The sequence below is a fragment of the Sitodiplosis mosellana genome, unplaced genomic scaffold, assembly GCF_009176505.1.
Source record: "Sitodiplosis mosellana isolate CC-2019 unplaced genomic scaffold, AAFC_SMos_1.0 Smas_scaffold_6167, whole genome shotgun sequence".
Lineage (NCBI taxonomy): Eukaryota > Metazoa > Arthropoda > Insecta > Diptera > Cecidomyiidae > Sitodiplosis > Sitodiplosis mosellana.
The window spans coordinates 2,892,523-2,908,555 of record NW_022601408.1 but is presented as its reverse complement, the minus strand read 5'-3'; the positions used below and the strand labels follow the sequence as shown (position 1 = coordinate 2,908,555).

The window sequence follows — 16,033 nt, the reverse complement described above, 5'->3', positions numbered from 1 at the left end:
GTGATAAATTTGAGTGGATTTGATGCGTTTTGAAATTTAGCCATGTTGCTCTATGCACTTGTGTATTGATTCTATATTTTTGTCATTGGAAATTTAACACAGGGCAAACTTCATATGTGTGATTTGTTATAGGCACACAAAGAAAGAGAGAAAGAGAGAAAGAGAGAGAGAGAGGGTGCACAGTGTGAGTACCAACTTTCGATTTTCTAACTAAAGTGTAATAGTTCACCCGCTCAGCTATCTCCAGTTGGCTTCTGATCAAACTTCGACTATAGCATGATTAGTTGAGCTGATAAGATTTATTTTTTTTATAGAGTATGAAACTTGCGATGATTTGTGCTAGTTGACCAAATCACTCAGATTTCATTATCGCTTCTAGCTGATAGTATTTTAGATGTGTTAAATAACAATTCATAAGTATTGTGAACCGTCCGGAATAAAAGGGAATCCTTAGTGAGATACATGAGAAATAGACACTGCATAATGTTGCGTTTTAGTTTATTATGCCGTGATTACAACGACAAGATGTTTTCTATTAACGATTCTATACACTTTGCTGGTTTGTCTCAGCGGTTCATATATAAGCGCACTCAGGTTGAAAGCATATATTTCTATCAAAGCAAGTAAATTAATATGGTAGGTGGTATGTTTGATAGAAACATTTTTATCATAAAGAATAGCAACGAAAACAGCCCAAATGCCTCAGAAACAATTATCATTTATACGAAATCAACAACATACATACTACAATCAATCGGTATTCTTGTTTATTTCACAATTTTGAACGTTTACAATACTTTTTCGATCCATTCGTTACGAAAAGCAGTACATCGAATAGTAGAAGAGTTGTTAGTTGCATTTGTTGTCAGCGACAAAAATCAAGTTCCAATCATTTGATGTATTTCGAGCACAATTTGTAAACATAGCGTCGTCAATTGAATGAAAACAAAGATTATGTGCACATAAAGAACGACTGACCAAGAATAACAGAGACAGCGACAAAGAGTGTGTATTTGATGTTGTGTTGTACAAAGTACAATGTACATTAGGGTGTTTTTGCCATCAAATAATCAAGAAATGGTAGTTCTGGATTGAAAGAGTGAACAATTCTGAGTCGATTGCATGTATTTTTACTTTAAAATAATCAAAGATGCCACTTCCCGAGATCAAAACAGAAAATCATAGAATTTTGAGGTTATATTTTTATTCACTGAAATAAAGTAATATTTTTGACTCTTCCACTTTCAATCTCACTGCCATTGGTAAATTCACGATGCAGAATTTCATTTTCATGCATTTTTCGTGGAAAAAATCAAGGAAATCGGTGAAATATTACACATTTTCCATCGCATCTTTGACGGCATTTTCGATTGAAGAAATAACACTAATAGAACTATTTTTTTCACCGGAATTCAATCAATGCAGTTAGAACACACGAAAAATTATCTGAATTCATCAAAACATCCGATCGAACAAATCCAGAAAGACCAATTTAGAGCGAACGAAAAATGTAAACAGAAACGAGCTGTCATCATGAAATCTGGACTCATTTGACATTATAACGTGGCAATACACTTGCCCGAATGAATAACAAGTAATTCGCACACAGTGATTCGCGCAGTTGTGTTACGGTCTTGTCAAACATCAAAACAAGCCCGAATTTCATGATCTCGTTTCTGTTTACATTTTTCGTTCGCTCTAAATTGGTCTTTCTGTATTTGTTCGATCGGATGTTTTGATGAATTCAGATAATTTTTCGTGTGTTCTAACTGCATTGATTGAATTCCGGTGAAAAAATAGTTCTATTAGTGTTATTTCTTCAATCGAAAATGCCGTCAAAGATGCGATGGAAAATGTGTAATATTTCACCGATTTCCTTGATTTTTTCCACGAAAAATGCATGAAAATGAAATTCTGCATCGTGAATTTACCAATGGCAGTGAGATTGAAAGTGGAAGAGTCAAAAATATTACTTTATTTCAGTGAATAAAAATATAACCTCAAAATTCTATGATTTTCTGTTTTGATCTCGGGAAGTGGCATCTTTGATTATTTTAAAGTAAAAATACATGCAATCGACTCAGAATTGTTCACTCTTTCAATCCAGAACTACCATTTCTTGATTATTTGATGTCAAAAACACCCTAATGTACATTGTGCTCGTATCTCGTATGTATAAAATACAACATCTGAACGCAGAAATTGTTCAATTGGGTTTTACGTGGACGATGTCGATTTATCAGCACAACTGTTCGTAATTGAGGATTTTACAATCGAAAAAGGCAAAAAGTCACCATACAGCACATATGGTCACTTCATCTTCGATCTTGAAAAAACAAACATATATGTATATAGCTAGTTTATATGGCTCCCCCTCCCCAGCCGGACAAATTTTTGTTTCGAGCGTCAAACTTTCAGGATATTTAGCCCTTAATTAGCCCTAATTTGCCCCACCAAAATTAGAATTTGCCCTCGAACGGTTTGCGAGACATGGCCATCGGCGATTTTGGGGATTTTCAGTAAAATCCACGAAAAGGCATATAACAAAAATTTTACACAAGTTCATAAAAATGAAAACTAATGATGCAAAGTTTTAGCCCCTGATTTTCCCTTTCCATTTCTATCTTGGGGCAAATTTTTTTGTCGCAAAAAATGTCCCAAAATCGATTTGGAGTCAATAGTAGGCTATTTTCACTGATTATGTGGGGATTTTTTATTTTAGTATCAAAACTGAAAACAGAACGCACTACGATTTAGTCCTCAATTTGCCCTTTCCATTTCTATCGTGTGACAAATAAATTCACATACCCGTGATTTCAGTTACTTACCTCATTTGTTTATTTTGTCATACATTTTAGCGAATTTTTTATGAAAAAGTGAAGAATGTGGGAATGGTACATACTCATTCAAGCGGCAATAAAATCGGCGTTGTTGCAATTTTGTTTGCATTGGAACAATCACTGGTGTTTGAATTGTGCCACACAACGGCGTGTTTTCATTTCAATCGATATTTCATCGCGATTTCATTTACACTTAGATTCGTTGTTTGTATTTGTGCCTGTGTTACAAACTTGAAAAAGAGGAAAAGAGATAGAGCAACACTGAAAAACAAATGTACGAATTTTGATTTTATCGCCGCTTGAATTAGTATGTACCATTCCCACATTCTTGACTTATTCATAAATAATTCGCTAAAATGTATGACAAAATAAACAAATGAGGAAAGTAACTGAAATCACGGGTATGTGAATTTATTTGTCTCACGATAGAAATGGAAAAGGCCGATTGAGGGCTAAATTTCTGTAGAAAAATTTCCATAAAATAATACAGTTTCATAAAACAGCCTATTCGCATATGGCCCCATATCGCCAATTTATCCCAAATCGATTTTGGGACATTTTTTGTGAAAAAAAAAATTTGTCCCAAGATAGAAATGGAAAGGGAAAATCAGGGGCTAAAACTTTGCATCATTAGTTTTCATTTTTATGCACTTGCGTAAAATTTTTGCTATATGCCTTTTTGTGGATTTTACTGAAAATCCCCAAAATCGCCGATGGCCATGTCTCGCAAACCGTTCGAGGGCAAATTCTAATTTTGGTGGGGCAAATTAGGGCTAATTAAGGGCTAAATATCCTGAAAGTTTGACGCTCGAAACAAAAATTTGTCCGGCTGGGGAGGGGGATCCAGTTTATATACATATATAGTGAGCAAATACCAATAGCATCCAAGATAATTTCGCAATCAACACAACGACAATTTCTAATTTAAGTCAATTTAGGCCTGCCATCGCTGGTCATTCAATCCATTGGATTTCAGTGTTATCACATTATATACATAGTAAACGTTGTTGTTTCATGTGTATAGGCGGTGCTATATGTGGATAGAGAGTGCATGTTTTTTTGTTGTTTTGGAGTCGATTCAGTTTAAAACTTTAAAACCTCAAGTGCCTTCCATTAGTAAACTTTAAAATGCATAAAATTGGATTCATTGGCGGTGGAAAAATTGCACAAGCCATGGCGAAAGGATTCATCAAAGCCGGTATGTTCACTGTAACCAATAAGTCAACCAAAGATGAAGTATTACACAATCCGGACAATTGATTGCATCGTTGCAAACAGCCACCTCTCTTGTAATTTGATCAAATGGCAAAGCAATTCAATTTTCCGAACTTCGTCTAATAATAATGGTATTATACGGTTTAATTTTATCGTTGTCTTGGTATATTAAAAGGTTTGACGAAAGCAGATCGGGTAACGGCCAGTGTACATCCATCGGATCAACTCAGTCTAGATGCGTTCAAGGTTAGGAATAATTGATTCTAGAAGAAATATATTTTTCTTTGGTTTTTTTTTTTTCCATTGCTTGAAATTCATTTTCTCGATGTTAGGCATTAGGTGCAAAAACGATAACGGAAAATCCACCAGTTGTGTCAGAGTCGGATGTTGTGTTTGTATCAGTGAAACCAGGCGTAGTGCCGACAGTTTTACAAGAAATCAAGAGCATCGCTGCGAATAAATTGTTCATTTCTGTTGCAATGGGAATCACAATCGCACAAATGGAAAATGTAAGCTTGCAATTTATTTATATATACCAATATTTGTACATATTTACCATTATTGATGGACGATTCATTTTTATTTTACGAGAAAAGGTCCTGCCGCAAACATCAAGAGTAATTCGGGTGATGCCAAACACACCGGCAATCGTAAATCAAGCATGTTCAGTTTTTGTTCGTGGAAGTCATGCTACACAAAATGATGCTGACATTGCACATTCACTGTTGCAATCGATTGGAACAAGCGAAGAGATCAACGAAGATATGATGGATGCGGTCACAGCACTTAGCGGCAGTGGACCGGCTTATGTATTCGTTATGATTGAAGCACTTGCTGATGGCGGCGTTAAAATGGGTTTGTGTCTATCAATTTGATTTCACAGAATCACTTTTAGAGGTTTTTATTTCGTTAAAATTGTTGAGGGTAGAAAGTTTTTTTTTTTCTGCTAAAAGAAACGACTGCGGAAATATATTCCAACGATTTACGATGACGCAAGCTGCAATTCTTTTATGTGCAAACCAAAACCATTTGTTGTTTTGGTCACAAAGTTGTCGTCATTTTTTTTTGGAATACGGTTGGTGAATTTCATCACTTGACAGATTCACTTGGAAAAAGTCGCTTCGTCTTTAAAGACAAAACAAAAACAGATTCAAAGAATGGCCAAACTTCTAACTGAGCAACAAACAAAAATAAAGAAAGAGAGAAGAAAAAAAAAAACATGAAAGTTGAAAACACTTCTCAAACATTTCAGTTGAACTCAATTGATTTATGTACATAAAAGAAGTTTGCATATTATGGTCGTTTGAGCGCATTCTTACTAAATCATTTTAGACAGCTTGCTGAACGCTTTGAATTAATTTGCATTTTCCTTCGTGAGAAAGAATTGCATGTGTGGAAAAGTTTGCGGCACATAAAACGAAACGAAACAAGAAAACATATAAAATAGGAGAAGTTGACAAACTAATCCGAACTTTTCGTCATCGCTTTCATAATTGGCGAACTATTGACTTCCGTCGGAAGCACAAAAAAAAAAAAAACATCGAAAACACCACACACACAAAAATGCGTGCATAAAAAGTGAATCGATTCATGTGCAAACTTTTGCTTTTATACACATTTTCCAATTAAACTTTTTTTTAAGCACAATAGTAACAGTTAACATAAATGGTTTGGGAGCTTTGTGAGTTCATTTTTTTTCTAAATCGACATGATTGCAATATCATAGGATTACCACGTGATTTGGCCTATCGATTAGCATCACAAACGGTACTTGGCTCTGGGCAATTAGTACGGTAAGAATTTAACCATTTTTTTTTTTCTTTACTCCTTTCTTTTGCGTTTTATTAAATTAAACTTCGTCTAAAACAATGGAATACGTAAACACACTGTCAAACATAAATCCAGCACTTTTAATTTTTTTCTTCTTTTTTTTGACGTTTGCTCGCCTGTTAAACAACAATATAAAATATTAAATTTTTTAAGAGACTCGGGCATTCACCCAGGAAAACTAAAAGATGATGTTTCAAGTCCAGCCGGTTCAACTGCATCTGGCCTTTGGCATTTAGAATCCCACGGTGAGTAGCTGCATTTTTTTTCTCGAATTTCATGACTAAAAACCCATTTTACTTCTTTTTTTTATCAGCATTCCGGTCAACAGTGGCTGGAGCCGTTGAATCTGCCACTTTACGATGCAGAGAAATTAGCAAAAAATAAAAATGCATTCGTCTTTGTAGTGGAGTTGAACATTTCGACTTTATTTTTTATAGTTATATTTTTTTTTAAAAAAATCTGTACAATGATTTACGACATAGCTCCATAGATAAAATATTTGTTTTGTAGAGTTAATTAATTTGTGTCAAAAGAAGAGCTTTTCTAAATATTTATTGTTGTTTTATTATTGGTAGATGTTGGTAGCGTTTAAATTGTATATTTAAATTGAAAAGAGGAAAGGGAACAAGATGAATTGAAAAGATGTCATTCCCATGATTTTTTCTTCTACAATAAACACTCGAAAACTGTTTCGCAATTACAGCATCTATTCAAAATATCAATTACATTTTATATTAAATAATTTTTTGTTTTATTTTAGTTTTCTTATTAAAAAAAATAAATGTCTCTCCAAAAAAAAAATCACAGCGGGTATTTTGTAGATAACAAATTCATAAATATTTCGTCACTTTTTTTGTCTGCAAAAAGTCCGTTGAAACACACATTCTTTGTCTCTATCGCTGTTTATATATCTGGGGAGGGAGTCAGCTAATTCAATAACCATCACTTTAATTTCTGTTCAAAATAACGATCATTCTATTTCAAATGAGATGCCATTACTATGCCGATTTCAGTGACAATTAATACAAAAATGAACATGCAAACGGTGATATATAAAGCCGTCAGCAACAAAGTTCATAAAATTATTAGTTCAAAGAAAAAAAAAACCATCCATTCTTTTTGCCCACAAAATGTGTGATAAACAATATTTTCTAAGCCAAAGAATGTGTTGAAATCGGTGCTGCTGTTTCAACATGTGGGAAAATGGTTTCAAGTTTTGCTTTCCGAAATCGTGTTGTCCGCACCTTTCTGCGCTCCGCTGCGAAATAAATTCGCATCTCTTATTATTTATCTATTTCTGTTCTACATACGAATATAAATATTATATTTATGTTTTCCCAAATCATTTACATATTCTGATTTTCTTTTTTTTTTTTTGTTGTTCCAAATTCACAAAATATTTGTGACTCAAAAGGAAAAAGTGAGAGAAGATCTGTTCAATGAAAAGAGAGAGATCGAGGCAAATGTTGATTCAGTTCAGTTCAGTTCAGTTCAGTTCCGGGCATTACAATATAATCAAGCCAAAAAAGAGTTACTTTTGTCCTTTTTCTCGTTCTTTTTTTTCTCAAAAATGCTGAGATTCGCGAAATAAATATTTTTTTTATTCATCTTCTTCTTTCAATGTCTTAACATCTTTGATAAAACGTTATGTGTGGTATGCAATTTTAAGTCTAGAAAAAAATGTTGCCTTTTTTCTCTCTCTCTTCTTCCTCTTTGCGAAACAGACATTACTCAGTACACTTATTGTTATATATACAATATACACATTAAGAGAGGGGAATACATAAAAAAAAAAATAGACGAATTTTGTTCTACCCAAGTGCCCAAAATGCCCAGTCCATTGCTGTGGACTGTAGACGATACATCGAAATTGACTACCATATAAATGTAAGGGATGAATGGAAGGGAAAATAAAATCAATCAAAACGTCCCTGAAGCTAATTGGATCCAATCAGAAACCACGGTAGAAATACCGTTACTGCGATGGCGGCGATGCATGTTGCACAAACAACGGCAACGTTTGTTAATTTATCGGTTGTTGTGTTATTATTTGAGTCATAGTAGCATTTGTGCTCATCGGGATCTTTCACATATTCAAGCACCTCGACTAAAAATAGAAGAACCATTTTATTGGGAAGCTCAGACTTAAAGATCTCTTGAGAATTTTAGGATAAGTAATCAAAAAAAAAATGTCTAACCGTCACAACGGAATTTCACTTTAGATGAATCCCGTGCCCAAAACAAATGACCCGACGATTCACGTCGTTCCAAATTCCATATCGGCTCCGAAAGATTGTCCGAAACTGTTGAACAAAGAAAAGAAAAAGAAAAACTGATTAACATTTTAGCTTGTTTTTGCTAACGAAAATAAAACAATGCAAATCATATTCCCAAAATAATGAGGTAAAATATTCCGATGAGGATTGGCCCCATGCCCTGTCTTATTGCATGGACGATGAAGTGGTACACATAATATTTTTTCGTTTATAAATAGTGAAGCTGCAGTGAGAGAATTGAACTTTCTGTTGTTGTTTTTTTTTTCTCTCGATGAAACCTTTTCTATACAATGAAAGTTCAACGGTACTATGACTTTACTGACGATTCTTATTGCAAAAATTATGTGTTGGCAAAATATAGCTCTTTTCTCTCTCTCTCTCTCTCTCTCTCTCTCTCTCTCTCTCTCTCTCTCTCTCTCTCTCTCTCTCTCTCTCTCTCTCTCTCTCTCTCTCTCTCACTCCCGTAATCGGAATTTAATGAAGTCCTTAAACTTATTGCAATAGTAAGAGACACATTGATAAGGAAAAACTTTACGATGATCGTTATCAATGGTAGAAAAAAAAAGAAATCATATTAATAGAGCTATAAAATCGATTTTGCTACATTAAAATGTGTTGCTGCCAATGCGATGAAAATTGATGACGAAATCATATAGATTTTGTCCGCATCGCAAGATTCATACTTTTGATTTCTGAATGAGCGTCATATTTGATTGAAACTGTGTTGTGCATACCGCGTTTTCAGAAAAGAAATTTGTTTCAAACGTGTCGACACAAAATGCGCACCGCACTGTTCGTATGATGTCGAAAGGACGAAGCGATAAGACAAACGGATGTTCACTTTAGATGAGGTGGCTTGTGCACACTCATCAAAATAGTAAACACAATGCAGGAGAAAAAAAAACATCAACCTAACTACATTTTCTTGTGCACACCAAAATAGAAAGCATTGACTCACCTAAAACTGTCATTTTGATGGAATCGATTCTCTTTCAATTCATTCACAAATTCACGCGTTGCTGGGCAAAACTCTCGGTTGCTGTTTAATGTCTGTGCACCTATAAAACGAAGAAGAAAAAAAAAGGTGATGAATGAAAATACGCTGAAATGATGAGAAACCTATCTCCGTTCAATATCAATATCAATCTTCAGAGTATATGATTCTAATTTTTTTTCAAATTGCATCAATAAATAAAATGTAATAAAAATCATATTCACAATATTTAAGTGGTGTATTTTTTTCTGACTCTTTTTTTAAACGAACGGTTGAGAAAATACTGAATTGCCGTCATCCAATACAACGTAACTACTGAACATTTTTATTTGTTTGAAATTTCACAGCCTTGAATGAAATGGTCAGTTCGATAAAATGCAAATTTTGCGAATAGTTTTACAAAAACATTACCAAAAATAAAAACTTGACAATAAACGGCCAAATTGTTCAGTAAATTTGTGTTCAATGTATTGAATTTCTTCTTTCGTTTGTATTATTTGCTTTACGCTATTGCTATTTATTCAAATTATTTACTCTCTTTAAGTGGATCTAGACACACTCTGTAGTCGTTTTGTTTTATTAAACACTTCGTTTTTTGTTCCGACCCCAAGGAGTCGACCGAAAATGAAATGAACCGAAATGTACAAAAAGAGTTACGAATAACTTGAATGCGTCTTGCAAATTCAGCGCGCGCCCGATTCTAATATAATGATAAAAAGTATATATTGTTATTAAAATGTAATAGGATCGAATGAACGATAATGCATTGGTAATTGGAACGACGACGAACTCGCGACGTATATCAGGTTACCAAGTTTATTTTTGAATTTCCGCTCTGAAGTGCGTTTTATACGCGGAACATTTAATGCGTCAACGGCAAAAAAAAAAAAACATAATTTCCCAGTGTTGTTAACGTGTCGGGCAGTAACCTTTTTACAGTCTTTCAAGTCAACATGTTAATTGACTTTTGATTACGTATTCGATTTAAAATAGTGAAATCTATTGAAGCGCTTTCGATTGTCTTCGACGAGTTCACACTATACTCATTCTCATATAGCAGTCGCAGTTGAATCGACGCACTTACTTCATGCGAAAGAACTTTGAAGACTTCAACACACTTCTTAAACAAGAAACAATGATTCGGCAATGATATCATATCATAATGTACGCAGATTGTAACTTATAAGGTTTGAATCTCAATTATTCCCCATCTTCGTAAACAACCGATTGGTGCAAAGTGCCTGAAACTTCCTTCAAACGATGTGTATTGTTGTGGGAATCTCATTGAATTTGTGCCTTCACCTTTTTTTTTCTGCCGAATATGAAGAGAAGACAGAAAAGACCTCTGAGGCTTCTCATACGTGCGAATCGACATGCAATCACTCATGTTCGCCAAGTCAAATGATTCATTTCGTTTGTATTATACGGAATATGTGTCACTAACGAAAATAGAATGGTTCGAAATATAGAGACAGCGAAAAAGAGGCTTGACTCAAACAAAAAAGAAACAACAACAACAAAATGATTTTTGTTTTCATTCACACATTTGAACCACATAAATAATAATGTGGTAAAACATCACATTGGCAGTGACATAGTAATGTTTGGCTCGGCTCGGCCGACACACAATGAGATTTCTTTAATGCAAGACAATTTTCGGAAAAATTTGCCAATTTCTTTGGGTCTCGGCCATTGGAAAGCGATTCATTTGCACGTCCAAAACTAAAGTCTAAATAATGCCAATAAATCACAACAAACTGTCTGACTTTGTTTTGTTTGTTTCTTTTTTCTCTGTTGCCGACATTATCTTGATGCTGTGATCGAAGAGGCAGAGAGGGAATGATAAAGTCATTGGGAACGCCTTCGTTAGATCATCACTCTATTATCTATAGATCTAGATCAACACGGATTTAAGCGAGTTATGATTTAGCAAAAAAAATGGCTCGAAAAACACAAAAAAATGAGACGCAGAGCGAAAAAAAAAAAAAAAAAACAAAGGCAAGGTTATTTCAACGTCGACCGAGTGATATTTATTCACTATTAAATGATTGAGAATGCGTGTTTATGCAACTCATTGTTGGAGCAATGTAGAACAACACAAACTGGTGAAATGCGCAACAAATAAACAAATATTGCGAACACACATGGTCATGGAACACAGATGTCAAAGACGAAAGTAAAGTGTAAGACTTTGCAGTTATTTGCTCAATTCACTATATTTGTAGAATAATTTTAATTTTGTTGATTTGTGGCAGATTGTTTATGTTCCTGTGTGTCTAATATAAGAACATTGTAGTTTTTTTCAATTCAATAACTTCAATGTATGTAATGAAAAAAATTATCTCTCTGAATTTGACGTCATCCATTCAATAAGCATAACAATGCCCATGTACGAGAGCACATTTGCCGTAATTTAAAATTGGCTACGTTCTAAACATAGAGTAATTTTTTTTTTTTACTGTTTATCATGCATCAAATATATGAATCAGATAATATATTTAGATGAATTCAAGTTATTTTTGGATTTATCTTAAAATGAATTGATGATTTAATGGGTAACCGCCGTTTTTATTCCTGTTAGCCGGTTAATGTTCTTGTTGAGTGTGTGATAAAGGGGAAAAATGTGAAATAAAACAACAAAATGATTAAGCGGCTAGCGACAAATAAATTTGTTCCTTCACCATGGACGATTGTTTCAGCCTGCTTTCAAAATGTGACACAGACAATGTTTATTACTCAGTCTCGTAAATGTTTTATCGCGATGGAAATTGCCTGAATTTCATCTTTTTTTTTTTTTTTATTTGCCGCCCTCAATTTCTATCGCGTTCATTGAGTCATTTTTCCATTTTTTCCGGCGAAAACCCTGGTTGGTAATCATGATGCGATGTCATGTGACACTTATCGCTAATGAATTTTTCATTTAGTCGATAGAAGAAAAAAAAATGTAATTATTTTATCAAGCAAGAACGTTGACAACACATGTCGAAAACAAAACACGAATGAAACCGAAAAACGTCCAATCTAAGTAAATGTGACGTGGTAACGCGATAAAGATTCTGAAAATCTTTGTTATCTCCTTACATTGAAATGTGGAATAGTTTTCAGACCAAACAGAGTATCTATCAATGCAACTTTTGTGTGCAAAAGTTTATCAATGTAATTCGATGAAGTTTGATTTATTTAAAAGATTGTCACACACATTTACCTTTATATCACGATGTGTTTTGTTGTTTTTTTTTATTGCTTTTTGCCGTTTTGAGTAATCCTTATATGATTTGCGTTTTTTGTTTGCTTGTTTGCTTGTTTGCTTGTTTGTTGCTTTCAAGATTGCTGTAAGACGCATGTAAACTTCATCTGCAGTGCATTTTATTGAGCGCGAATTTCGTTCACTTCCTTTCACCTTTTGTGCTACAAGTACTCGTAAAAGGAATAATCACGGTATTTGGAACACACACGTGTACTGAACTGTTTATTCAAGTTGCAATTTATACATCAATTCCAAAGTTGAAAATGTTCACTTTGTTTCCCCGTCTTCGATTTCGTGGCAATTTTTTTTTTTAACGTTTTATTATACTTGTCTATTATTATTCAAGTGTTATTGTTTTGGAATTTAAAACAAAACAAAAATGCAATTATAAAAAAAAAAACGGAAAATATGCGATTTGAATGGTTTTCTGTAGTTGTTATTGTTGTGCAGTATGTTATCTGCGGTGATAAACTAACTGATTTCACGATAACGCTCCTTTTATTATTCCTTTTTTGTTGTTTGGTTTTATTGTTATTACTGGACTTCAACTGAAGAGAAAACTATTCAATTTACATCGATGCTTTGAGTATATGGGAATCAAAGTTCACTTGCTTATTGATTGCCATCTGGTTTAATTGAACTGATTTATACCAATTTTTATTATATAGCATCCAAACGCTGATTTTTCGATTGAACCACGGAAAAAAAAAATGGTTTTCTGGTTGACACGGGCGGACTTAATAATCGCAAATCAAGAACCAATTCGTTGTGCAAAATAAAAAGACTTGCTTGTTTCAGTTTTAGTGCTCAACTAGCGTAGTGTATATTTTTATTTTGTGTTTTCAATGAGCGTAGAATCAATGACTTGATGAACGAACGTATGTTTTGTTGTGGTATTCGATGTAACAACGTGTTTGAATGTTATACAAACGAAGCACGTAAGAAAGAAAGCAGAGACAGAGAGCAAAAAAGCACGCAATAAATACAAGACCTAAAGCACACACATCAACTGTGTCGTTTTCAATGTTTTTCTTTTGCGTAGCGAACGTATTACGTCGGTCGAATTGGGCTTGAGCATGTGTATGTTTTGCATGCGCACGTATGTTTGTATGTGACTGTTTGACGGATGTCAAATTCAAACAGCAGTAGAGCGTTCAAAACGGCTCAGCATTTCCATACACGAGCACAAAGAAAGAAAGAAAAAAAAAAAAAAAAAGAACAGACTAGCAAATTGATGGGAGTTTGATGAATCAGACAAAATGTGTGTGCACAATGGGACACTTTTGGGACTATTCGAACAATGAAAATTGAACTCATGCATGCAAAGCGCATGGTGCTCACACACGTATTGCTTATCGCTGCAAAATCTTGAACCGTTTCGTTGTGCTTCGTTCGTTCGTTCGAAAGCTCTTATGTGCGATTGCACACACGATTTTACGGGGCAATCGTATGATTGACTTTCAACCATGCGAACAACTTTGAAAGTTCATGTTGCACTAGGTGTCAAGGAACCGCATTAACAACCAGTTAGCTGTTTTTTTTACACTCGATTTCAATCATTCAGGCTGAATAATGGGAACAGTATCATTTTTTGTTCGGTGTCTTGGAGATAATATTGAACATTGACAAGTAGCAGGCAGTGCGATCACGATTCGTTTCACAATTTTCAAGTTATTCAACTTAATATCGGGAAATTGGCGATATCACATCAATTAGCATTACGTCTTGTAGTTATGAGGTGGGAATGGATTCATCTCGTAACAGCTTCGCAATTTATATAATTGGCGAGACATTCGATTTTTTTTAATTAAAGCCATGATACATTTAACCGTGGATTTCATTTAGCAACTGTAGCTTTACCATCATTGTTATTATTCTTCCGTCTTAATCATATTGATCAAAAGTACTTGGTTTCTTTAATATTTCGAGAGAAGAATTTGATTTGTCGTGAATGAAAAAAAAAAATAGATTTGAATATTGCTAGCAGCGCCATCCAACGATAAACGATCAAATTATCGAATAATTATTGTTGAAAAAAGCATTGAAACATCTGAAAAGAAATGTGGAAAACCTTGTTGAGTTTTTATCAATGCTGATTGTTATATCGATATGACGAAATTTGTTTTGAATAATGATCAATGTTGCTGATTCAGTCAGAATGATAAAGAGAGAAGAGCACGACTGGTGCATATTTCAATATGTTTCCTATCAGAAAATTCTCGTCAATTCGATGTAGAACATAAATGTTCACACTGACATTGCTCCAATCCACACGAAGGCAATACTAGTTGAACAATCATATAAATGAAAACAATCATATAAAGAAAAACATTTTCCTTAATTTGATATCGCATCGAAATAAGCTTATTAAGTTTTGATGAAATGTCAATTCATGGATGCAACATCTGCCAAATTGTGATGAGAATGCCAGATGTACTCAATGCCTTGTTTTTAGTACATCAATTTTAAACTACATACGCTTGCCTAGGGGGATTTCTCACACAAAAAGTTTGAGCAAATGTGCAAAAATTTCTATTATTTCTTCTTTTTTATTGAAATTGTATGAAAATTTACTGAAATGACGATTTTGCTTGAATAAAACTGTTCTGGAAGTGGGTTTTGGAGGATCCTCAGGATCGTTCAGAACTGCTCCCGATTCTGGAAGTTTTGGTGGATGCTCAGGATGAACAAGATCCGGTTTGACATTGCTCTGGCCCATCCTGATGATCCACTTCCAGAAACGGGAGCAGTTCTGAACGATCCTTGAGATCCACCAAAACCCACTTCCAGAACAATTTCATTGAAGCATAATTCAAAAGTTCAGTGTAAATATACATTTATTTACACGAATTGACAAAAATTGATCGAATCGGACCGAATTGAAGAAATTTTTCAAAATTTTTAAGAATTCATTCATTTTTTTTCGTGAGAAGTCCCCCCAGACGCTTGCAACGATACTGAATGATGAATTAATTAGTTTTTTTTGTTTTTTCAAAGAAACTATTCCTATGAAATTTTTTTTGAGTTCAACACTTTTTGCATTAACGAGTGAAAAATTGGCAAATAATGATTCATAGATTAGATTCCCTTTTTTGTTACATCTGTATATTTAGGCCACATTAACCGTACTTCCCACCATACAACAAAAGTTACTCACCTTTAGTCCCGTATTTTTTTTTTGGGAATTTATGATTTTAGTTGATTAAATTGGATAAACAGCAAGAATTCACACAAAACAGTTATATTCATCAAAACTTTTTCCACAAATTGTTGGCCAAATCATTTATTTAATAATGTTCACATCAAGGTTTGTAACGGAGTTTCTGGACAAAAAACGCATGAAATATTTCAATTTTAAATTTAAAACATAATTCTTCAATGGAACGTTACTCTCGGTGGAATCGGTTCGCTTCGACATATTACTTTCAAATTGAAATGGATTACTTTTCAACATTTAATCGAAATAAATTCGAAAAATAAACTCGCACAACAGAAAATGCAGTCGTCTAAATGCGAATTACAAAATACTTTGATTTAAATGTACGCTTGGGTTGAGCCGTGTGACAATTCATTGTGTATAATGCATATGTTTTTGTTCTAAAACTGAGTTCGTCAACACTTTTTAAGTACG

The 16,033-nt window shown here is 34.0% G+C and overlaps 2 protein-coding genes across 6 annotated transcripts; one reads left to right on the top strand and one right to left on the bottom strand.

Moving 5' to 3' along the window:
- The first annotated feature begins 3,691 nt into the window (after positions 1-3,691).
- Positions 3,692-7,009, top strand: LOC129575489 (uncharacterized). The gene is made up of 7 exons (XM_055459191.1): positions 3,692-4,038; positions 4,231-4,301; positions 4,388-4,564; positions 4,652-4,910; positions 5,782-5,848; positions 6,039-6,130; positions 6,199-7,009. The coding sequence occupies exons 1-7, from the start codon at positions 3,969-3,971 to the stop codon at positions 6,267-6,269; spliced, it is 807 nt and encodes a 268-aa protein (XP_055315166.1). The 5' UTR covers positions 3,692-3,968; the 3' UTR covers positions 6,270-7,009.
- On the bottom strand, positions 6,283-15,979 carry LOC129575492 (uncharacterized). 5 transcript variants are annotated; one of them, XM_055459197.1, is made up of 4 exons: positions 15,560-15,979; positions 9,120-9,219; positions 8,084-8,188; positions 6,283-7,992 (listed from the first exon to the last, which is right to left on the bottom strand). In XM_055459197.1, the coding sequence occupies exons 2-4, from the start codon at positions 9,130-9,132 to the stop codon at positions 7,823-7,825; spliced, it is 288 nt and encodes a 95-aa protein (XP_055315172.1). In that variant the 5' UTR covers positions 9,133-9,219; positions 15,560-15,979; the 3' UTR covers positions 6,283-7,822. The 5 variants fall into 5 exon arrangements, with proteins under 5 accessions (XP_055315172.1, XP_055315171.1, XP_055315173.1 ...); XM_055459196.1 differs by lacking the exon at positions 15,560-15,979 and adding an exon at positions 12,361-13,413; XM_055459198.1 differs by lacking the exon at positions 15,560-15,979 and adding an exon at positions 12,879-13,374.
- Between the last annotated feature and the right edge of the window lie 54 nt (positions 15,980-16,033).